The sequence below is a fragment of the Podarcis tiliguerta genome, assembly GCF_965153285.1.
Source record: "Podarcis tiliguerta genome assembly, chromosome: 8".
NCBI classification, from domain to species: Eukaryota; Metazoa; Chordata; class Lepidosauria; order Squamata; family Lacertidae; genus Podarcis; species Podarcis tiliguerta.
The window spans coordinates 3,187,511-3,211,902 of record NC_139541.1 but is presented as its reverse complement, the minus strand read 5'-3'; the positions used below and the strand labels follow the sequence as shown (position 1 = coordinate 3,211,902).

General features: G+C 48.6%; 1 protein-coding gene across 3 annotated transcripts in view; it reads left to right on the top strand.

The window, feature by feature from the left end:
- Positions 1-24,392, top strand: part of ADD2 (adducin 2) — a 63,991-nt gene that overhangs the window by 33,809 nt on the left and 5,790 nt on the right. For 2 of the 3 annotated variants that reach the window (XM_083453924.1, XM_083453925.1), the window contains exons 2-14: positions 4,917-5,127; positions 6,219-6,354; positions 9,150-9,301; positions 10,854-10,934; positions 11,947-12,096; positions 14,265-14,408; positions 14,898-14,996; positions 18,274-18,450; positions 19,175-19,426; positions 20,995-21,114; positions 21,516-21,605; positions 22,623-22,779; positions 23,830-23,946. In XM_083453924.1, coding sequence (XP_083310050.1) covers positions 4,945-5,127; positions 6,219-6,354; positions 9,150-9,301; positions 10,854-10,934; positions 11,947-12,096; positions 14,265-14,408; positions 14,898-14,996; positions 18,274-18,450; positions 19,175-19,426; positions 20,995-21,114; positions 21,516-21,605; positions 22,623-22,779; positions 23,830-23,946 — 1,858 coding nt within the window. In that variant the 5' untranslated portion in view covers positions 4,917-4,944. Of the gene's footprint in view, positions 1-4,916; positions 5,128-6,218; positions 6,355-9,149; positions 9,302-10,853; positions 10,935-11,946; positions 12,097-14,264; positions 14,409-14,897; positions 14,997-18,273; positions 18,451-19,174; positions 19,427-20,994; positions 21,115-21,515; positions 21,606-22,622; positions 22,780-23,829; positions 23,947-24,392 lie in introns of those variants that run through there. The other variant, XM_083453926.1, reaches the window with a different exon arrangement.

The window sequence follows — 24,392 nt, the reverse complement described above, 5'->3', positions numbered from 1 at the left end:
GGCAACCCTTGGGGCTTGTCTCTTTCCCCCTTAAATAGGGCACTACTATTAAGGCGGTTTCCATCTGAGTCAGCCATAGGTGTAGGGATCACCTGCCCTGAGCTTCCAACCCCATCTTAGCCTGGCCAGCCACAGCTGTGAGCATTTCCTTAGGCGTTCCCCACCTGCGCTTCCAGGCTGCTGACCAGGTGCACAGTGGCTCATTCCTTCTCCTAACAATGTTCTTAATTCCCTCCTTGCCCACCCACAGACTCAGGAGACAGTGGAGGTAGGGAGAGGGGCGTTTGGGCTCCCTCCTTGCTTTGAACAGGCTCCTCTGGTGAAGTAAGTCTTGCACCAGGGCCCTGCTTATGCCTCAGCTCCTGCTGTTGCCCTCATCTGGGTCCCTCATGTCTGCCTCATCCTGGCAACGTGGCGCAAGGCAATCCTCACCCTTGCTGTCATTTTCCATTTTGGATAGTGCCAGTCTCCTGCTGCTGCCTTTGATGGCACCCTCATCCTTGCCCTCTGCATATGGCCAGTCATGGAGCACAGGCTGATCACCATGATGAAGCACGGTTAAACATGACTTAACAGGATATAGCAACTGCACACTCATCCAGAAGCAGCTGGAGGCTGAGCGAGTTACAGTCAGGGCTACATGTTCCTGAAGCTTGCCATCAGCATAAATCAAGCCAATTTACATATTTTTCCTTGCATTGTGGCCCTGCTAGTCATTGGGCAGAGAATGGAGCCCAGTGGTGATGAGATTTAGCCTCCGCTTAGCTTTGCAGCTTTGGAAGCTAGTATCCTACTCATGGTCTAAGCACTAAACTTGTAGCCATTTGCAAGCCTTTCAGATTATTATATACTGTTAAGCCCTTTAAGGCTGCAAAGGTGTCAGGAGAGGGCAAGTCCCACAGGGGACACAGGCCTTCCTTCTCCTCATGCATTGGAACAGTACAGTCAGAGGTGGCCTTTGACACCGCCAGTCTCCAAACCTTGCCGGAGGGAGATGGGGTCCAGTCTGAGTTCATAAGGCAGTCATGTGAGGACAAGCTTTGAACTAGTGACCATCCTGCGGTGCGGACTAAGAGCTGTTTGCAGGACAGAGAGGCTGGCAGGCAGCCAGCTAAAAGCAATCTGGGTTGACAAGAATGTGCAAGCGCAGCTTTGTGTCAAGGGCGACACAAAAGATGGGTTTTGCAGACACAATTCCTCCTGCCGGCCCCTATTGTGGAAACATTTCTAGCAGTTCTGCTTGCTCAAATGCTGGGGGATTTTATTTATTTATTTGTTTATTTTGCAAGCATGCAATAACCTTGCATGAAAGTTAGATGATGGCTAAACCATGTGAGCAGACCTGCCCAAGGCATTTTTTTTTACTTCTCTGATATCATATGTCATGTATATAACCCCTTTTCCATAGTGCCCCTTCCCATCACAACTGGGACCTGGCTGAAAGGCAGGAAAACCTTTCCAGCTTCCCTCCTCTCTTAATCCTACTCAGATCTTTATTTTTAAGTACTGGTGCATCTGGGTTACCAGGCAACAGTAACATGGCACTGCCTTGGAAGAGTAAGAGGCGAAAAGGAAGTGGTTGTTCTGCAAAGTTCGACAGAAGTCTCCCTCCAAACAGAAGCGGACACTGGAGAGGAATGGAAAGCAAAAGTGTTGTCTGAATTCAGGATCCCCCCATCTAATGTGCCGGTCTGGGGAGTGACATGAGCACCCAGGCTGGGGGGTTCAAAGCAGGGTGCAAAAGCACACGGCAGAGTCATAACTTTTCATTATACGTGCCTCTTACTTTTAAATTCTCAATAGCCTCTTCCATGTGTGTTTTTCAAATCTCGACATTTGTGACTGCAGGAGGTTGGGCTATGTGGCCCTTGGGATCCCTCCCAACTCGACAATTCTGTGATTACCCACAAATGCATTGCACTCCCCAACACTGCGGCTGTGTGCACAGTGACTTGTTTGTCACACAAAAATGTAATTTTTTGACTCAGTCCAGCATTGTTCATGCTCATCCTCAGCGTGCTGTTCTCCATCCAGGTTGAGTCTAGATCCTGCCATCCACAATGCTGGGTTTGGTGAGTTGATAGGCAATAGAAAATCCTCCCTTTGATGAGGCTATCCTTGCTTTTTCCATTTGCCCCAGGTGAATAGAGAAGGAAGTGGGGGTTGTGATCTTGGTTTATGCTCACCCACAACATCATTGGGTGGAGGTAGAGACACCCCCCACCCATTGCCCAAACCACCTACACCTGTCTTCCTCTGTTTTCAAATGGATGTGCTGCAGGGTAATGCAGAATCGAGCTGAGCTCTTATATTAAAAATGAAACCAGTTTCTCAGGAAGCAGTCTTCAGGGGCAAGAATAATGTGCAATATATCTGGATTGTGAACAAACTACGTGGGAAAAACAAGCACTCTGCCTCCATTGATTCTAGAAAGGAGTGTTGTGTGACCACAGTGTGTGTTGGGTTTTTGGTCCATACATCAATGCTAACAGGCAGCATGTGTTCACACACATGCAAACCCAGAGGCCCAAGGAATGAAATTCTGCTCCATAGTCCTGTCTGGCAGGGGATGTGCTACATAAGGCCTTGTCAGCACACGACACTGTTGCTCAGGGTCTTGCACTGGCTGCCAGTTTGCTTCTGGGCAAAGTTTGTAGTGTTACTATTAGTGTGGAGAGAGAGAGTGTATATTAGTTTAATAGCTTGGGACCAGTTTACCTGTGAGATTGCCTTGCCCATATACGCCCACCTGACAGCTTCGATTGGCGGGACTGGCTCTGTTACAGGTGTCACATAAGACCCCTTCCGCATTTGTATGGAACCAATCTTTTAGTGCAGCAGCAGTAGCAGCTACACTCTGGAACTCCCTGCCTCTTGACAGCAGTCAGGCTCCTTCGCTGAACTCTTCTCAGCACTTGCTAAAACCTTCTTGGTCAGACAAACCTACCCAGACATTTGGAAAGTTCATACAGGTTTCGATCTGTTTTTAGTTTACTGTTATGTCAACTTTTCGAATGTCTTGCATTTTTGCTGTTAATTCTTCATATTTTGTACATTGATTTTCAGTGCATAAACACAGTAAAGTCTTCTTACTAACAATGTTTTTGGTTTTTTTTACAGTCAAGCAGTGTATAAATTTTCTGAAATAAATAAGTAAAACACACCTTTCCTGTTTGCAGCCCTGTTTGTCAGGGGCTGGCCATACCATGAGACCAAGGGAAGCAGACCCTCTCAGCTGGCAGATTAGGGATGCCATGAGGGATGGCAGAAGGGAAGGGAGCAAGTCTGACCTAGTGCACACAAGGGAACAGCATATCCTCCTAGCAGCCTTCACGAACATGGGGGGGGGGGCGTGATTGTGCTGGATGCTCTGCTGGGAGGGAGAATCATATGTGGCACCAAACACTTAGGCTGGTCCAGCTGCTTGTAAGTAGTGCAATAAGAGCATTAAAGGTAAAGGGACCCCTGACCATTAGGTCCAGTCGTGGCGGACTCTGGGGTTGCAGTGCTTATCTCGCTTTATTGGCCGAGGGAGCCGGTGTACAGCTTCTGGATCATGTGGCCAGCATGACTAAGGCGCTTCTGGCGAACCAGAGCAGCACACGGAAACACCGTTTACCTTCCCACCGGAGCGGTACCTATTTATCTACTTGTACCTTGACATGCATTCAAACTGCTAGGTTGGCAGGAGCAGGGACCGAACAATGGGAGCTCACCCCATCGCAGGGATTCGAACCACCTACCTTCTGATCGGCAAGTCCTAGGCTCTGTGGTTTAACCCACAGTGCCACCCGCAATAAGAACATTACAACCATGCAAATAACGTTCTCTTCCTCCCTGACCACATATACTTTGAATAAGTAATTTGTGGCTTTTTGTTAGACTTGGTCCCCTGGAGAAGATTCTTCCTCGCCACAGGCGACCAGATGAGTAACGGTTTCAGGTCTCTCTAGGTTTTCTGCCTACTCTTCTTGCTGGAAGTAAGAGACTCACGTGCTTTTGCCTTCAAGCCACATGCCATCTGGGCTCCTTGGTTGTAATTAAACGTTTTTAGCAATAATGAACAGAGAAGATTTGCTGCAATGTGTAATTTACGCCGGGGCTTTCTGTCAGCCTGATAAAGCTGCAGTTGTTTGTGACTCAGCCTGCAGCTCCCCCCACACACACACACACATCCTGCCCACTTCCCCCTGTGATCCTAGAAGTATATAAACCCCCTCAAGCATTGTCAAGAGGTGCGTTCTGACATTAAAGTGCTGGGTTCTGGGAAAGGAGGCTTGGGCAATTTCTTTACATTGCTGTGCTGATATTAGAGCTGGAAGGTGTGCGGAGGAGGGTGACCAAGATGATGAAGGGTCTGAAAACCAAGCCTTGGGTGGGAGCTGGGTATGGTTAGCCTGGGCTCATCAATCAGGTTTCCTGTGGGTGGACCTCTGTTCCAATTCAGCGGTAAACAGTGGGTTTTCTCGGGGAAAGAGGCGGGACAAAGGGAAAACCTCTTGGACTTGTGCCTGGAAGTCACGGACCAATGGAAGAAGTTGTGGGACAAAGGGAAGTGTGGATGACATAATAGCCACCTTCAAATATCCGAAGGGCTGTGCCACATGGAAGACAGAACAAGCCTGCTTTTTGCTGCTCCAGAGGGTAGGATTCAAATGACACGGAAGGAGATTCCAACTAAACACGAGGAAGAACTTTCTGAGGGCAAGGGCTGTATGGCAGTTGGAAGGTGATGGGCTCTCCTTCACTGGAGGTTTTTAAACAGAGGTTGGATGGCCATCTGTCAGGGATTGTTCAACTGTGATTCCTGCATTGCAGACATTTGGACTAGATGTCCCTTCCAGCTCTGCACTTCTGTGGTTCTGGGATTTTAGAGAGATAGGATGCAATTGGCCTTTCCATCTTTGTTTGTGCAGGCCCCCAACGTAGACTAGAACATCCAAAATGAGCAGCGAGACCATCCCTGAGGAGGTCTCCTCCCTCCCCACCCAAAGCCAGCATTACTTCGACCGGTTTGCAGAAGATGACCCTGAGTACCTGCGCATCAGGAACATGGCTGCCGACCTGCGCCAAGACTTCAACCTGATGGAGCAGAAGAAAAGGGTCACCATGATTCTGCAAAGCCCTGTGAGTATCTCCCACCTCAATGGTGCAAGCCAGATTTGACAGGGCGGGGGGACATTGTGCAGCAAGGCAAGAGCCATTCCCCTCAGGAACAGCAGAGCTCAGCTTGAGCCGGTGAGCATGTCTGACCTTGAGGCAGGGCTACAGGCAAGGCCAGATTTAGGTTTGATGATGCCCTAAGCTACTGAAGGTATTGGGGCCCTTTGTATGTCCAGCTGTCCCTTGTCAACAACAAATTGTTGCTGGTTTTTGTGTTGAATATATGCTATATGGTAGGGTAATTTATGGACTTAATAGGATCTAAAGCCATTTGCACATAACAAAATATGTATTTTATCAAAGTAATTTTTTACATTCTTTTGTTCAAACTTTCCTCCTGTGCTTGATTCAGGACCTGTGCATATTTGGGTCTACTAGCTGATCTCCTGGCTGATTTGCAGTTGATCAATAAAGGTTTCTGACTCCTGGCAATAGGAAAGCCCCACCACCACCACACACACACACACAGCTATGGAAACCAATAAATGTTACAATTCCACTTCTCATTTCCCCAAATTATGTGGGTACCTTAAAGATTAACAATGATCCCAGCACTGTGAAGTTAATTAACAGCTGCAGTGGGATAGAAAGCCATTACTGTGATTGAATCCAGAGTCCTTCAGTGGTTCAGGGATGATTCATCCCATTGCACCATTTGAGGTGAAACAGGAAATGCTACGCTGCCCTGCCGGCAAAGCATCCCTTACCTAGCTGAGCAGAGGTTGGTTCTGGCGAGATCTTGCGGGACGTGGGTGAGATCTCGCAAGATCTTGCCCAAAAAACAGTGGCAATGCTGGCGCTACTTCTCATGCCCTGCAGTGGTCTTACAATGAAGTCTCCCTTTATTGTAAGAATGGCCACTTTTGGATCAGCCAGAGAGTCTTCCTGGGCAGATGAAAGGGTCTCTCTCTGGTTCCTGAACATCCAAATGAATGAAGTGGTCATTCTTGAGCAAATGAATGTCAGAGTTTGACGGGTACAGAGGAGGAGGAGGAGGACTCAGAGCTGCTGCAGCCTGGATCATTCAGGGTCTCTGTGGGTTTCCCCCACCCCAGTCTTTCAGGGAGGAGCTGGAGAGCCTCATCCAGGAGCAAATGAAGAAAGGAAACAACTCCAATATCTGGGCCCTCCGGCAGATTGCAGACTTCATGGCCAGCACTGCCCCTTCCGTCTTCCCGCCTTCGCCCTTGAGTAAGTTGGCATCCCTTGTATGAATGGCTCTGGTGCCAAAGCACCTTCTCCGTCTCCTGAGCCCCTTTCCTCCTCCCTCCTTCCCTCCCTCCTCTCGCCTACAAATCTGCCTGTGCCTCACATCAACACAAGCCTCCTGGCCACCACACAGGTGTCATTCACACCATTACATCTGAAGGAATGTCATACCACTTTTTAAACTCGTACAGCTTCCCCCAAAGAATATATATGGTGCTGAGCATTGTGAAGAGACTCCTATTCCCCTCCCAGAACTACAATGCCTAGAGCGGTCTAATAATCAGCCCCTCTCCACGGAGAACGGAAGCTCTGGGAGGGGAATAGGGAAGGGGTCTCCTAAGAACGCTCAGCACCTTTAACAAACTACAGCTCCGTGAAGTTTTTTGGGGGAAGCTGTGACTGTTTAAAGTGGTGTCACAGTGGTTTAAATGTATGGTGTGAATGCGGCCCCAGTGACTCCAGCAAGGCCTGACTGTGCTCAGCTTTTTGCTCCACACTGTACCCTGGCCTGGCCTTCTCATGCCCCCCCCCCCGCACTTTTCAACCTTGTTTTGAATTTGGCAGACCCATGCATTGCTCTCAGCATTCACTTCTGCAGAACCCCCACCCACCTGACACATGAGCCGCCAGCCCCAAAAGGGATCCAGCTCTTCGTTCTGCAGCTACCCCCACCCCAGCCACAATTCTGGACCACCTTCCTCTCTCTCCATCCTGTCCCTTGAGATACTTGATGGCCAGTGAGGGAGGGTCTTTCTCCTGAAATGGTAGGAGGAAGTGATGGTTTGGCCTGGCCAAATGGTTGTAAGGTCAGCTGATGGGCCAGAAGGTCAGGATTAAATCCTGCATTGGTTGCCCATGCCTGTTTCCAGCCAGGAACAGGTGCATGTAACCAAAGCAGCAGGCTTTACAGGTGAAACTCGGAAAATTAGAATATCGTGGAAAAGTTCATTTATTTCAGTAATTCAACTTAAAAGGTGAAACTAATATATGAGATAGACTCATGACATGCAAAGCAAGAGATGTCAAGCCTTTATTTGTTATAATTGTGATGATCATGGCGTATAGCTGATGAAAACCCCAAATTAACAATCTCAGAAAATTAGAATATTAAATGAAATCAGCAAAACAAGGAGTGCAAATAGAGCAATATTGGACCTCTGAGAAGTAGAAGCATGCATATACTCAGTACTTGGTTTGGGCCCCTTTTGCATCAATTACTGCCTCAATACGGCGTGGCATGGATGCTCTCAGCCTGTGGCACTGCTGAGGTGTTATGAAAGGCGAGGATGCTTCAATAGCAGCCTTCAGCTCTTCTGCATTGCTCAGTCTCATGTCTCTCATCTTTCTCTTGGCAATGCCCCATAGATTCTCTATGGGGTTCAGGTCAGGCGAGTTTGCTGGCCATTCAAGCACAGTAATCCCATGGGCATTGAGCCAGGTTTTGGTACTTTGGGCAGTGTGGGCAGGTGCCAAAGTCCTGCTGGAAAATGAAGTCAGCATCCCCATGAAGCTCATCTGCGGAAGGAAGCATGAAGTGCTCCAAAATCTCCTGGTAGATGGCTGTGTTGACCCTGGACTTAATGAAGCACAGTGGACCAACACCAGCTGATGACATGGCTCCCCAAATCAACACAGACTGTGGAAACTTCACACTGGATTTCAAGCATCTGGTATTGTGTGCCTCCCCATTCTTCCTCCAAACTCTGGGTCCTTGGTTTCCAAATGAGATGCAAAAGCTGCTCTCATCCATGCCACGCCGCGCTGAGGCAGTAATTTTCTGAGATTGTTAATTTGGGGTTTTCATCAGCTGTACACCATGATCATCACAATTATAACAAATAAAGGCTTGACATATCTCGCTTTGCATGTCATGAGTCTATCTCATATAATAGTTTCACCTTTTAAGTTGAATTACTGAAATAAATGAACTTTTCCACAATATTCTAATTTTCCGAATTTACACCTGTAACTCCCTGCCCGCCAGCTGACCAGTGGGGTGGGGGTGGGGTTCAGCCCAGCTCAGTTTGACCAGATTCCATGCAAACGCTTTCCTGATTCAGAAAGTCACTTGCATCAAGTCCCCGGCTAAATTGAAGTGTTCCCCCTCCATTTTAGCAGGGCATCTGATGTCAACCCCTTCAAGACAGATAAAGGAAAGTCCTCCTTCACACAGCACAGAGTTAAACTATGGAACTCACTGCCACTGGAGGCAGTGATGGCCACCAACTTGCATGGCTTTAAAAGAGGCCAGGGCAAAGCCATATCGCTATGAGCCACAATGATCGCTATGACAATGGCTCTGCTCTGCTTTCATGGCCAGAGGCAGCAATGGGAGAACAGGATGCTGGACTAGATGGGCCATTGGCCTGACCCAGCAGGCTCTTCATATGTTCTTCCAGATTCATAATCGTTTGCTAAAGCCAGGAGGGGGTCTTCATTTCAGCAGTACCTTAAAGGGTGCTTTGAAGTCCTGATTTCAGAACTTCAAGGCACCTTGATGTCATTGTGACATCAAGCAATTTCCCACCCACCTGTCAAATTTGGTCTGCAAGGCCTATCTGGATAAGAATGTGTCCTGTGGCGTCAAATAGGTTCCCCACCTCTGTTTCAAATAGAAAATTAAATCATCCACAAGGAATGGAGGAAAGTGAGAGGCAATGTGCTTTTCCAGAGCCATGGGTGGAGCATGCAAATGGACCATCTCACCCAGGTCCTGTGATGCCTTGACTGTGTTTGTTTAACCAGCTGACCCCTCCTGTGCGCTTTCTCTCCCGCAGACCTCTCCACGGTGACCCCCATCAATGACCTCCAGGGCATTGACTCGACGTCCTTCGCCAAAGGGGAGAGGCTCATGCGCTGCAAAGTCAGCAGCGTCTACCGGCTGCTGGACCTCTATGGCTGGGCGCAGCTCAGCAGCACCTGCGTCACGGTGAGGGGTCCCTTCCCTGCCACCCACCACCCACTTTGCTCAGGGGCTCCCTCAGTGGCTAGGAAACAAGACGCCTTGAAATCTCCTTTTTCTTGGTCAATACCCACTTTATCCCCTTTGGCTCAAGGCAACGGTGCGCCAGTTTGTTTCCAGACCCAAGAAGGTCCTTGCAATGATATTGTTGTGTGTTTGGTGGGGTCAGTTTGGATGATGCCCTGAGTCCCTTCTAATTCTTGGGCTCCTGTACCCAGTGAGGGTTAACATCTAACAGGTGGTTGCCAAACTGGTCAGATAAGTTTCTTTTTAAGACAGTGACCTTAACTGTCCCAAAAGAACGAGCTAGGGTGTAAAAGCTACAGCTAAGTGGCGAGGTGGCCCTCCAGGCTAAGCTGCCTCTTTCCTCCACCCCCACCCCCCACCTAGCTTCTAGGTAAGAAAACAATAGCCAGAGTGTGTGTGAAAGGGCTGAGCTGGAAGCAGGCTGGAAGCTGGAGACACAGGGACCAGCTTGCTCTGTGCTGGATCCAAAGCCGTGACTAATAGAGAAGCAAGATCTGTTGGGGTGTCAATGCTGTGAGCCCCTCCATATCTTATGCTCAGGTTGTAGATGTTTGTAAATGAAACCATACACCCTAAAGACACCACAGTCTCTGCTGACCTTCATTCCAAGGAACGTAAGTGCCTGGAACCCCCGGAGTCAGTCTTTCAACACTCAAAGATTGTGGTAATGTGTAACAGTATTTAAAGCCCTGAGTGGCTTAGGCCCCAAATACCTGAAAGGTGGTCTCCATCTCTGCTGACCCGCTTGGATGTTCCGCCCGGCAAATGGCAGCTCAGGAGAGGACTTCCCCTGCGGTAGCCACTAAACTGTGGACCTCCCTCCCCACAGAGGTGTTCTACCATCTTCATTGTATAGGTTTCACCGGATACTGACACCCTTTGCAGTTTGGGTGTGTTTTGTTTTGTTTTTTGTTTTGTGGGACCCACCTCTTTGGTATAATTTACACTGTTCTGAGCTGACCTGAACAGTTTTACTTGTTTTTCTACCTGTAATTGTTTTATCTGTTTTTATAACGGTAAATTATATTGTCATAAGCCATCCTGGGATCTTATAGTAAGAAATGGCAGAAATAATAAACAATGTCTTAAAGGTGGATGAAGACTCAGGGGGAAATAATGAAATGAATGGAAGAGCCTTCTGACCTTACCGTATTTTTCGCTCTATAAGACGCACCAGACCACAAGACACACCTAGTTTTTGGAGAAGGAAAACAAGAAAAAAAATATTCTGAATCTCAGAAGCCAGAACAGCAAGCGGGATTGCTGCGCAGCGAAAGCAGCGATCCCTCTTGCTGTTCTGGCTTCTGGGATAGCTGCGCAGCCTGCATTCGCTCCATAAGACGCACACACATTTCCCCTTACTTTTTAGGAGGGGAAAAGTGAGTCTTATAGAGCAAAAAATACGGTAATTTCCCTAGGGAAGAAGGAGGCACAGGAGCCCAAGGAAATGAAGACTTGAGCTCACCATTCTCTTCTTATCTTCCTTTCACAGCTGAGAGTCAGCAAAGAACAGGACCACTTCCTGATTTGCCCTGTGGGCCTTTCCTGTCCTGAAGTTACAGCTTCTAGCCTGGTGAGCACACAAGACCTCTCTTCCTCTCTCCATTTCCACAACTGGCTAACTTGAGGGTTTGAGCATCTTCACGCTTAAGACATTATTAATAAATAAGTACAACATCTCCCTTGACAACACATCATGAGAGGCATGGGGCGGAGTCTTCACCCCCAGTTCCCTTGGCATCATGGAGGGCAAATGACTTGGTCAGCTGATAGGAATTGGAGACTAAAATACCTGGAGGCTGGAGGAGGCTAGTGTAAGCCTTATAAAACCCAAGGAATCACCATCATATTTTGCTGTCTGATGTGCAAAGGATTGCTGGGGCCGGGTGTGGGTTGAGAGGGGGTAAAATGAAAAAGTGCAGAATTCTGATAAAGGGCACACCCTGGGTCTGAATTAAAATGGTAAGTACCTGTCACTCTTGTGACTGAAAATATTTCTTCTTAGAATGGATAAGGTTAAGAATTGTCTGTCCTTGGGGGGGGGGGGGGATTCCAGTCCTCTGTATTTCTGCAAAGTTACTGCCTTGAGCTTTCCTCTGCCCAGCCAGGTGACACTCGCAGATCAATGACTCACACAAAGATACAGCAAGCAGAGCATCTGACGGCAGAGACTTCTGCCGCATCTCTAGACCTGAGTGGAGGTCTGCAAGTCTAGAAGAGTAACTTATGCAGAGGTGGAAGAGTCAGCCTCCAACGAGGTTGAGAAGCTCCACTGTGTCTCTGCATGAGGTGCAGTTGGATCACTCATTCACAGTGGGTATTATTGGAAGCTCGCAAAACCAGAGCAGGGACTTATGCAGAGATGCAGCAGGCAGACTTGTAGCTGGATTGCCATGAGCCATTGTCAAAAATGTATTTCTCATGGCACATGTCAACCTAGCTTGCCACCTGGTTTGGGAAAGACTGCGTCCCCTACCCCCTCTATCCCCAAAAGGAAGCTGCCATCCAGGCGTCACCTTTAGGGTGCAATTCAGCCCCCTACCGTCTCACTCATCTGTGCTTCCACCTTTTCTTTTGCACTGCAGGTTAAAGTGAACATCCTGGGAGAAGTGGTGGAGGCAGGCAGCACCAGCTTCCCAGTGGATATCCGTAGGTTCAGCCTGCACTCTGCCATCTATGCAGCCAGACCAGACGTGAGATGCATCATCCATCTGCACACGCCAGCCACTGCTGCAGTAAGGAACGCTGTCCATTCGTCTTGCTGACAGAGCAACGGGAAACAGCAGACAGAGCCTCCTGCCCAGACATTTGGGCTGGCTCCGAGGCTGATTTATAGAAGAGCATTAAGCTTGGAACAGCTTGGCCTCTCCATCCCTCCTTGTGCACTGCAGAGACTCTGGGGGACTCTGAATGGGAGAAGGTCTTAGGAATAGTCAGGGGGACCCCAGTTTCACAGTATCCAGGATGCCCAACACTGAACCCAACAGTGCTATCTGGAAGGCATCATGTAAACCAGGGCATCTTTTGAGTTTATTCAAATAAGAACATCAGAAGCGCCTGCGGGATCAGACCAAAAGCCCATCTAGTCCAGCATCTTGTCCTCGCAGGGGCCAACCAGACACCACTGCGAAAGCATCAAGCAGGATTCAAACTCAAGAGCGCTCTCTCCTCCTGTGGTTTCCAGCGACTGCCTCCATCTGTGGAGGCAGAGCCCAGCCACCATGGCTCGTAGCCACCAATAGTCCTCTACTCCTCCATGAACTTGTCCCATCCTCTTTTAAAGGCCTCCAAGTCATCACTGCCTCCTGTGGGGGGCTCTGAGTTTTAGGGGGAATCCTCGCCAGCAATACAGAGGTGACAGGAGAAGAGAAATGAGATGTTTAGAGGAAACCACAAAGCAGCAAATGAGACAGGGAAGAGGAACAGAACCCTGCACCTGGTTCTATGGCCAGGAATCAGGCAGGGCCCAGTCAAAGTCTAGGCTCTGTCAAGATCAGGACCTTGGACAGCTTCTGAGTCAGCTATGGGGGCTGTAGTCTCTGCAAAGAGCTATAGCCTGCTGAAGAAGCCTTAAGTAGATTGGCTGGTAGATTCCACCTCCCTGAAGGAGCTGGATGGATATAGGACTCTTGCACTGTTTTGCAGTCATTGGGAAGACTGCAGGGGACTGTGTCCTCTGGCCAGGAGGTCGCCAAATAAAGCCCGGGTGTTTCTCCCTCTGAGAAAGTAGCCTGACTCCGTTGCAAGACTCCCAGGTTGTGGCTCATAACGCCCAGAGGGGATGTTGGTGAAAGGTGTTGGAAGGTGTTAAGGCAGGCATGTCCAAAGTCTGTTTCCATGGCCTAATTTGGCCCACCAGTCGGTTTATTTCCTGGGGTAAAATAATAATAATAATAAAAAGCTCAACAGCTTTGGGGTAAAATCGTAAACAACTTTGGTCGGCCCTCATGCATGTTCACTTCATCAAATCTGGCCCTCTTTGAAAAAAGCTTGGGCACTCCTGTGTTAAGGGAAGGGACAGAAAATGGCTAGATTCCAGGCTTGTGGATGGGTGGGAGGAGAGCAGAAACTCATGACTCCTATGCAACCACCAACAAGGCTCGCAACAACTTCCTAAGCATCTGGGTGGGCTTGTCTAAACAAAAAACTGTTTTAGAAGGTGCCCAAAAGAGTACAGTGAAGGCTGATGTCAATAGGCAGGGAGTTCCAAAGTCTCGGTGCTGCCACACTAAAAGATGGCGTCCTTAGAGATGTGGAAGGGGTATTATGTGGCCCCTGTAACAGTGCCAGTTCCATTCAAAGCAGTCGAGCGGGCACAGGCGGGGTAAGGCCATCTCACATATAGAACAGGTCCCAAGTTGTTAAGGGCTTTATATGCTAATAGTCACACCTAGAACCTGGCCTGGTAGCAAACTGCCAACCAGTGCAGATCTATGAACACAGGTGTTGTATGCTGACAAGGCCTCAATCCTGTCAGCGATCATGCTGCAGCATTGCACATTAACTGAAACTTCCGTATCAAGTACAAGGGAAGCCCCACATAGAGTGCATTGCAGTAATCCAGCCTTGAAGTAACCAATGAATTACTGTGCCCAGGCTTTCCCAGTCCAGGAATGGCCACAACTGTTGGAGCAACTGCAGTTGGTAAAAGGCACTTTTTGCCACCGGGGGCTTTTGCCTGGCTGGAAGGGGCCCTTGCACTAGGATACCTCTCGCTTGCCTGGAAGGGGGGGATGGAGAAATCTCTGACTCTAGCATGCCTGGGATGTGACCTACGGTGCAAAGGTCAGGCCCACCTCTGTTGCCCATCCAAGGCACAGTGTAGATGTGTCGATGGAAAGACAAGGGATGGCTCTACCTGCTCATCTTTGCCTCTCTGTCTCTGCTCTCTCTTCCTTCCCAGGTGTCTGCCATGAAGCACGGCCTCTTGCCCATTTCCCACGATGCACTGCTGGCAGGGAACATGGTGTACTTTGACTTCAACGGGGAGATGGAGGAAGAAGCGGACAGAATCGAGTTGCAGAAGTGTCTAGGACCCACCTGCAAGGTGAGGGTTGAGAGGTAGCATTCAGGCTTCCACGTCCTCTGGCACTGTGGAGCATCAAACAGCCCTTAGGGGTTGTCCACACTGCTTGTTTGTGCCCAGAAATCCCAGGTGCAAGAGGGTTTCTGCTTGCCCCATGCATTCCAGGCAGGGGTCCAAGTGGTTTTCTGTCTGTTTGCCTCACGACTTTCCCCAGGAAAACCTACTCTTTAACACGGAACCAGAGGAAGCGTCAATTCACAGAAAACCTGACTGATGTTTGCTCTGATTCAATGGTAAAGTGCCAGTTTCCCTGGTGGGGGGACAGCGGGACGGTGGGGCATGCGGAACTGTGGAGGAGCTGGCATTTGGAATCTAGACCTCTGAAGTAGGGTTTAGCCAGACTTTTTGAAATCCTTGGGCAAGAGGCAGTGTGAAAAATTATACAGAATTGAGAAGCACCTATGGCTTTCCCCATTTTCACTGACCCTTTCTCCTTCCTTCTCTTGGCAGGTTCTAGTGTTGCGGAATCATGGTGTGGTGGCCTTGGGAGACACGGTGGAAGAAGCCTTCTACAAGATCTTCCATTTGCAGGCTGCCTGTGAAGTGCAGGTGAGCAGCAGAGCACACCCACCCACACCCTTCTTTTAGTCACCAGGCACGTTTTATCTAATCATATAATTATAGAGTTGGAAGGGACTCAAAGGGTCATCTACTCCAACTGCTGGACAGCATTAAAGGTAAAGGTAAAGGGACCCCTTACAGCATTAGAGACACCATTATTATTTCAATTTGTGTGCCATAGATTCTGGCGTATTAGGCGATTGGGCGTATTAGACGACCCCCCCCCCCAAAATTGGCAGCTTCAATTTGGGGGTTCGTCTTATAAGCCCAGTCGCCTAATACACTGGGCAGCTCTGTGCCAGGAGAAAGCCACATGGCGCGGAGCAGAGCCTGCCGCTGCTGCTGCTGCTGCTGCTGCTTCCGAAGCAGCAGTGGACGGGCTCCGCTCCGCGCCGCCCATACCTGGCATATAAGACGACCCCTGACTTTTTGACCTCTTTTCTGGGGTTAAGAAGTTGTCTTATACGCCGGAATCTACTGTATGTCCTTTCCCCACGTAAGCATGTCCAAAGCAGCCACAGTAACACCACAGGAGCAAAAATGCACATCAGGACATCCTCACTCTAGTCAGTCTATTGCCAGTTCATTTAAGTTCACAAGGTGGCAACCAACCCAGATAATTCATTCTGAGAATACTCATGTGACAATGGTTTATTTCCAATGTTAGCCACATTCCAAGTAGACCCCATTGAATTAGTGGACATAACTGATGTAGTTTCCTTCATTCCTGTGCACCTACTCTGAGTAGTTCTTAGCTGGCTACAACCAAGTAGCATCTTAGTAGCTTCAGCTGAAATAATTAAATTTTTAGGCACAGGGAAATGATGTTTTTCTCCTGCAGAAGTTGTGGTATGGAAGGAACATTGTGTACCTAACATGCTGCAGAGTGAAATTTGGCAGAGTATGGTGGTTCCTGGCAGCTGTGAAGTCCCCAGTGAAAATCACGCTTCTGTTCTGAGCTCTCTGGGGCGCTTTAGGAAAGCCCGCTTTTCTCAAGCTCAGCTTCGCATTTGCAGCTTGGGGATGGTAAGAGCCTCTGAAGAGGGAAAGTGCTGGTTGAACATTGTCCTTCCCCAGCCTGGTGCCCCCAGGCATTTTGGAGTACAAATCCCACCAGCCCCAACATTACAGGGCCCTGTCACCTAGCCTACCTCACAGGGTTGTTGTGATGATAAAATGAGGAGGGGGAGAACTACGTCTGCCGCTCTGAGCTCCTTCAGGGAAAGGTGGGGTATAAATGTAACAAATAAATAAATTATCAATTAAGCCAAGAGGGGCACTATTTCCACTGCAGGGGGGGGGGTGAAGTTTAACCCTCCATGCTCCAGTCATGATCCTAAAGAAAATCGCTACCCCGCTCTATGCTGATGAATCTCAGAAGAAAGGGAAAACTCCCCCTCCCTTCCTCCAAGCTGGTTCCTGCTAAGATCTGCAAAAAATTAAAAAAGTTGCACCCATTTTCTTGCTTTGCATAATTTAATAATAATAATAATAATAACATTTTATTTATATCCCACCCTACCCAGCCGAAGCCGGGCTCAGAGCGGCTAACAACAGTAAAATAATACAGCATTCTAAAATCAATTCATTATAAAAATCAGTTCAAATCAAATTGATGGCAACCATTCGGCTAGGGTTCTGTGAAGAATTACCAAAGGAAGGGGCCAGGCTGTGCCTTGGCCAAAGACCTGGTGGAACAGCTCTGTCTTGCAGGCCCTGTGGAAAGATGTCAAGTCCCGCAGGGCCCTGGTCTCTTGTGACAGAGCGTTCCACCAGATCGGGGCCACCACCGAAAAAGCCCTGGCTCTGGTTGAGGCCAGCCTAACCTCCCTGTGGCCCGGGATCTCCAAGATGTTTTTATTGGAAGACTGTAAGGTCCGCCGTGGGACATACCAGAAGAGGCAGTCCCATAGGTACGAGGGTCCTAGGCCGTATAGGGCTTTAAAGGTTAAAACCAGCACCTTAAACCTGATCCTGTACTCCACCGGGAGCCAGTGCAGCTGGTATAGCACCGGGTGAATGTGATCCCGCAGTGAGGACCCCGTAAGGAGTCTCGCCGCGGCATTCTGCACCCACTGGAGTTTCTGGGTCAGTCTCAAGGGTAGCCCCACGTAGAGCAAGTCACAATAATCCAGTCAGGAGGTGACCGTCGCGTGGATCACAGTGGCTAATTCAGGGCGAGAGAGGTAAGGAGCCAACTGCTTAGCTTGGCAGAGATGAAAAAATGCCGCCTTTGTTTTAGCTGCAATCTGCGCCTCCATGGAAAGGGTGGTGTCAAAGATTACACCCAAACTCTTAACGGACAGTGCTGGCACTAATTGCACCCCCGCAAGAGATGGGAGTTGCCCCCCCCCCAATCCCATATCGTCCCTTCACAGCCAAAGGACCTCTGTCTTCGAAGGATTTAACTTCAACCGGCTCCCATGAAACCATCCAGCCACAGCTTCTAAACATCTGGTCAGTGTGACTGGGGCCGAGTCAGGATGGCCATCCATCAACAGATAGAGTTGGGTGTCATCAGCATACTGATGGCAGCCCAGCCCAAAACTCCGGACAAGCTGGGTGAGGGGGCGCAGAAAGATATTGAAAAGCATCACGGAGAGTATTGCACCTGATTTATTTGGTAATGTTTACTTTTTTGCATAGGCAGAAAGTTAAAGAATAGAACGTCAAGCTTCATACTCCATAAATTATTCAATTGTATTATTATTTACACAGGTGGGCTTCATCAGCTATTTCCTCTTCTGGGGCTGTAAAAATGTTATCCCCAAAAGGCAACAGTCTTACCCGGCCCTCTTCTCCGTCTTTCTGGCTCTGCCCACCCTTGTCAGGAACTAATCAGCTCTGCAACCCCAGGCAGGGTGGGGGTGGGGGGAGGCAGGTTGGACTTCCTGCAATTCCCGCCTTTGATGCTCAGTGCCATTGTCTGCCCCTCTGAGCATCAGCCTACTTCTTCAGCTGGAAAAAACTAGGTCAGCCATGTGCCAAGGCCCAGCGCATGAGCGCCGTCTGCAGGTGGAAGGGTGGCAATGCATGGGCTCCTTCCACACTTCCTTGATGACCAAAGGATGCTACTGTTTTGCCCCCCCCCCCTCCCCGCACCCTTGGGTTCCTGCTGGGGCTGCAACAAATTGGCTCCCAACTGGTTCTCCCCGGCACTTTTTGATCTCTGAATTATTCTCCAGATATTCTCTCGGCGCTCAGATATTTTGCTTGGACACCACATGTGGATAAATGGCCTCTCTTGTGGTTTGCATCTTTCCAGATCTCAGCCTTGTCCAGTGCCGGCGGAGCAGAGAATCTGATAGTCCTGGAGCGAGAGAAGCACCGGCCCCATGACGTTGGCTCTGTCCGATGGGCCGGCAGCACCTTTGGACCCATGCAGAAGAGCCGGCTGGGAGAGCACGAGTTTGAGGCTCTGATGAGGATGCTCGACAACCTGGTGCGTTTGCAAGCGCAGATGCCACAGCGCCCATTTTCCAGGACATGTGTCCCATCCTCACTTTCTCTGTCTAGTGCAGTGGAGCCTCTTCCCACCTGAGGGATGCGTTTCCTTCTGGGGAACCTTCTGGGACCCACATGCCAGCGGTGGGTGGGGCCAGAGGCAAAAATTGATGCAGATGTTACCTTGGCGATCACTCGGAGTCGAGTAAGATGGTCTCCCATAAACACGGTTTTAACAATGAGTCCGTAAGCAGGCTGGCTTTGACACCCCCAGACTCCAGGGCAAAAGCACCCCAGGAGAGGGCAAAGCAAAGAAGGCACAGCAGGGGGTGTGGTGGGGAGAAACCCAAGGGCCACATAGAGTGACTTGAGGGCCACTGAGGTTCCCCACCCTGTTGTCTAACAATGGATGGTTACCATTTTATAACTGCAAGCTGCCAGATCCCATTAATTAACCCATAAACCAGAACTGCTATCAACTGAATCTTGGTAGATGTTACTGATAGGAAGTGTGGTAATCTCTAAGTAAAAATACAAATGTTTTTCATGCATGCCAACAGCCACCAGGACCAGAAACTTGGGGTGGGTTTGGGGGATTGAAAATCCTGCTCTACATCAGCAGGTAGTTTCTGTGCAGAAGGCAAGTGGCCTCGCAGCTTCAGCTTTTGCCTCTGTGTCAGCATGCAGGGGAGCCTTCAGGGAAGCATCTTTGTCCTTCCTAGGGCTACCGGACCGGCTACGCCTACCGCTATCCATTTGTCCAGGAGAAGACCAAGCACAAGAGTGAGGTGGAGATCCCAGCCACGGTCACAGCCTTTGTGTTTGAGGAGGACGCAGCCCCCATCTCAACTCTCCGGCAGCATGCCCAGAAGCAGCAGAAGGAGAAGACCCGCTGGCTGAACACACCGAACACTTATCTGCGGGTGAATGTGGCCGAGGAAAGCCAAGGCAGCGCCAGCAGAACCAAAACCACCGTAAGGAGATCACCATGCACTGCCTCTTATCCCTGCGAAATGCTCCACATAAGGGAAGTGGCCACCATTTTCCATGCTGAAAGAAAGGCAGGGCCCTCTTCCCCCATCCAATTGGCTACAGCAGAAATTTAGGGGACAGTTGGTTGGTTGGCATCTGTCTCAGGAGACAGTGGAGGAGTGCACCTTTGGAGTGTTACAGCACAGTTTAACTGTGCTGGGTGAAAAAGGACTTTCTTTTCTCTGTTCTGAATTCAGCTTCAGTAATGTTATGACAGAAGGATAAAAACTTGCTTTCTATCCATGCACTATTTTATAAACTTCTGTCATACTCACCTTTTCCCTACACTAAAAAGTCCCCAATACTGCAACTTTTCTTCCCAGGGGAATCAGTCAACCCCCTTGATAATTTTGGCTGCCCTTTTCTGAGTCCCATTATTTGTGTGACAAACATCTTTTTTTAAAAAAAATATTAATATTTTATTAGGTTTTTACAGAAAAAATATAACAAAACAGAACTAAAAACAAGCAACATAAAACAGAAAAAAACAGAAACAACAACATGAAGCAAAAAACATCAAAAAAGAAAAACATTAATAAAAACAATTTCATCTTTATAATATTTATTTCGTTTACTTATTTCTCGACTTCCCCAACCCTCCCATCACTGTATTCCAAATCAGATATTTAATCAGCAAATCCCTGCCCTCTGTCTTAATTAATCCTTATCTTAATTTTCATATCTTAATATAGCTTGATCTCCATAAAATCTTAAAATATTAGATCTTTTAATTTTACGACTTTTATACTAATAACCTTTTTGCTTCAATCTGATGTCATTTTAACATTCATTTATCTTATAATATTTCCGTAGGTAATCTTTAAATTTCTTCCAGTCTTCCTCCTTTGTGTGACAAACTTCTGTCCTCTTGCGCTGAGGCTACTCCTCCAGGTCCGTCCGTTCCCCCACCCCCAGAAGCAGCCACTGGCTGGTATAGGAGGATGAAATGTATTCACTGTGGGGGAGAGTTTAAAGATTCGAAAAGTTGTTTTAATTCAGTCAGGCCATTTAACTCATTTCAAGAAAATTTCTGCCTTGGACTATTCAGAAAATCAGAGGACATACGTTTCTGTTTTCAGTGACAATCAGGAAATAGGTAATAAGAGTTGTGACCTTCAATAGTGGCAGATTATACAGTTCATGAGGACTAGTCACATGACAGCAGGGCCCACACAGTGAGGTGAGCGAGAGAAGATGGGGGTCACAATGATCTGAAAAGCTCTTCTTGCTGAATTAGGAACCTGAATGTCTGTAGCTTTACATATCTGGGCTCTTTCTCAGTGTGGATGCAAAAGCTGACTCATCAGTTTGAATTCAGAAGCCCCAAATCCCATCCTGCCTCTCAGCTTTGCAGATCATTTGCGGAGTTGGAAGGGACCCCAAGGATCATCCAGTCCAACCCCTTGCAGTGCCAGAATCCCAGCTAAGGAATCCCTCTGTGCCCTCTCCCCACCCTTAAGAGACCTCCCTTTGCCCTTACAATTTGCCCTTGACTTTTCATGCTGCCCAGTGGATGAAAGCAGACGAGGTGGAGAAAACCAGCAGTGGAACACCGATCCGAATTGAAAACCCAAACCAATTTGTGCCTCTCTACACAGACCCACAAGAAGTTCTGGAAATGAGGAATAAGGTACAGCCGCCCCCTTCCCATTTGCTCTTTGGACATTTTCCATCTCTGTTGGTACCGTCTCCGTTGCTATGGCATCCCCAAAATAATCCTGGGAATTGTGTATTGGGGAAGAATCCCCACAGCCTCTCTCCCTAGCAGAAATACAATGGGGAGAGCTGGTGTAATGCAGTGTAGAGTCACAGAATTGTAGGGTTGGAAGTCACCTAGTCCAACCCCCTGCAATGCGCTGGACTAGGTCAGAACTCCAGCCAGGTATCCCATTAGTGCTGGTAACAGAGTGCCTGGTCCTGATCCACAGCCCCTGATGGCACCAAGAAACTTTGCGTGTTGCTTTCTCTTCTTCAGGGGCATTGCTTCAATCCCAAAAACTTTCTCCTCTTTTCCTTCATTTTCACTTGCAGATTAGAGAACAAAACCGCCAGGACGTGAAATCAGCCGGACCCCAGTCCCAGTTGCTCGCCAGCGTGATAGCAGAGAAAAGCAGGAGCCCGGTACTTGTCATTCAGGGAGCCTCCCGGTGTAAAAACCCGCAGGGACTGTCCTGGAATAGAATCATAGCATCACTGAATTGTAAAGTTGGGAGGATCATCTAGCCACCCCCCCCCCCAATGGCTGTCGACTGGAGGGGTCTGGCTCCAGTGCCATAAGCGTCATTGGGATGGAGACCCCAAATCAGGCACCATTTCTCTACCACATTGATCTCACCAGGCTGTTATGAGAACAGGCATATTTTACTTATTTATTCTATAGACATCTGGGGGGCGGGGATTCAACGTAGCGCTAAGCAGATCGCTCTGTTTGTGCAAGCATTCCTGCTTGCCTGATGCAACTATCTGTCCTCTTCCCCACCACCACCTCCCTGCAGTTCTGGGGTGTCTCCGGACCCCCAAAGAGCCAATTGTGTGTGCATGGAGGAGGATAGCAGGAGGAAGTCCAGTTGCACTAGAGGAAGTCCTTCATGGGCTCCTTGGCTGAATCCCAGCGCTTAGACCGCTTAAGCTCATTTCAAACAATAGAGGGGTGGGGCTTTCCTGATCTCACCGGGAATTAAATTTCACCCTCAAGAATTTAGCACTGAAAAGTGTAGGAATGGATTTAGGCAGTAGGAGAGGATCCTTGCTCACGTTTATGAGATCAGCAGAGTACCATCCTTTGCAGCATTTAACTTGCAAGCTAAGACGAGGTTGATTTAACTTTCTACAGACAAGAATCCAGGATGCTTTAAGGCAGATGGGATTTTCCCTGGTATTACTGCTTTTCTCTCCCTTAAAAATGACCATCACACACATTGTTTTGAGAAGAAGTGAAAGTAGTATTTGCTTACCTAAGCTGGGTCTTGAAGCAGCAGTTTACAGTAGCAAAATGAAGGCAGGTTTATAACTACTAAGTTACAAAAGCACAAAATCTAAGTTCAAAATGTTGTCTGAGTAGTCAGCTTGGAGGCATGAGGAAATGTACAGGGACCTCAAACCCCCCCATATTTACCTTGTTCTTGTCTCCCAATGCAGTCTACAGAGAGTCACTTGGCAGACGGAGAAATGAAGGATGTATCCCACAACGAGGTTCCTCTGGAGCCAGAGCCGCCAAACCCTTTCAGTCAGCTGACAGACCAGGAGCTGGAGGAGTACAAGAAGGAAGTGGAAAGAAAGAAACTGGGTCTCGATGGTAAATATCATGGTTCAGGAGCACAGGGGCTGGTTGCTGCTGAGAACTAGAAACTTGAGTGGGCTGAAAGACCACAGCTTCCTTTGGTATTAGCAACTAACGACGCTTGATAAAAAAAGGGGCCACCTAAACACTCTGGGGAGATTAAGGCTGTGTCATCAGCTGAGAGAGACAAGAAAGAAGCATTAGTTGGGAAGGATGGGATATGGATGGTTCCAAGGAATTTGTAGGTGGTGTGCTAGAGCCACAGGGATGGGGGAGAATTTTATTTTTTCCACATTTATTTTTTACCACGTGAGTTGTTTATTACTACAGAATCCCATCTCACAGACATAGCACCACAGACTTGGAGGGGACCCAGAGATGACATCCAAACCAACCCCTCCCCATCCTATAACAGGACTCTCCTGCTCACAGTCCAAAGTCCACTGCCTTGCTCTGACCCTGGAGAGAGAGAATTATGTATTATAATTCCTATCCTATGATATAATCATCACAGAGTGAAAAATAGTTCATCCCTAGGGCAGTGGCTTCCAACTCTTTTCAGGGCCACCGCTCCCTTGGTTCTGTAAACTCATCCCCTAGTGGCAGGAAGTTCCACAGGACTGGACTCAGTTACTTGCTGTTGTCAAAGGAGCCTTACCAACGCCAGGAACTACCATCAATGCTCCTGCAGTGACTGAGCTGGGATCCAGGGCCTCGGGTGATCCCTGTGATACCCTGGACCTAAGATGTACAGGGACCTCAAACCCAGCTTGGTAGTAGGTGAGCCGCCTGAAATGTTGCCTTGGCTGCACAGAATTTTGGGCCCCTGTGCTGATGACCACAGCCCCCAGCAAGTTGTGATGCCTCCCTTTGAACTCCCTGTCCTGGGGGATTGAAAGACCTCCTTCTCCTTGCAAAGGAGCAAGGAGGACACCTGGCAGTCTCCTTCAGCTCTGTGTCCGAAACAGTTTAGAAACAGTGAGATGGGGGGATTTGCTCCATCCTTGTGGACATCCAGGCATCCTGAGATATGCTTTATTCCATTGTATTCTCATCTCCTCCCAGGTGAGAAAGACACAAGCCTGGAGGAAGAGGTGACGGCCCCTTTGGAGTCGACTGCAGACCCCACAGTCCAGAGCCCAGCCAAGCCTCCGTTAAAAAGCCCGCCCAAGACTTCAGAAGGTAAGGGAAGCCTTTGCAGCGCTCTGAGAATCAAGCACCTGCTTCTTCACACCATGAAAGGTTAGGCTTTGGAACTCACAGCAACAAGATGAGCTGGTGGCCACTGGATTAGATGCTTTTAATAGGATTGGAGAAATAGGGGTGGCTAAAAACACTGAAAGGCAGGAGCAGCCAGGCTAGCTCATCCCACAAAAACTGCTTAGAACAGTACCTGTACCTTTTCCTTCATACCTGAGTCTAGGAGATATGAGACTTGCTTCTTTTTTGTTTCTTTATAATGGAATTTCAGCCGGGGGTCCCTGCTAACTGGGCCTGGTACATCTGTTTCCTCTGCACTCATTTCTGGCAAATGCTTGGGTGAACAAGAGAGTCTTAAAAGATTCCCAGAGGATGTCCTATTGAGGGGTGGGGTGCAACTCCTGAAGGCTGGGCGGCACAGCGGAAAA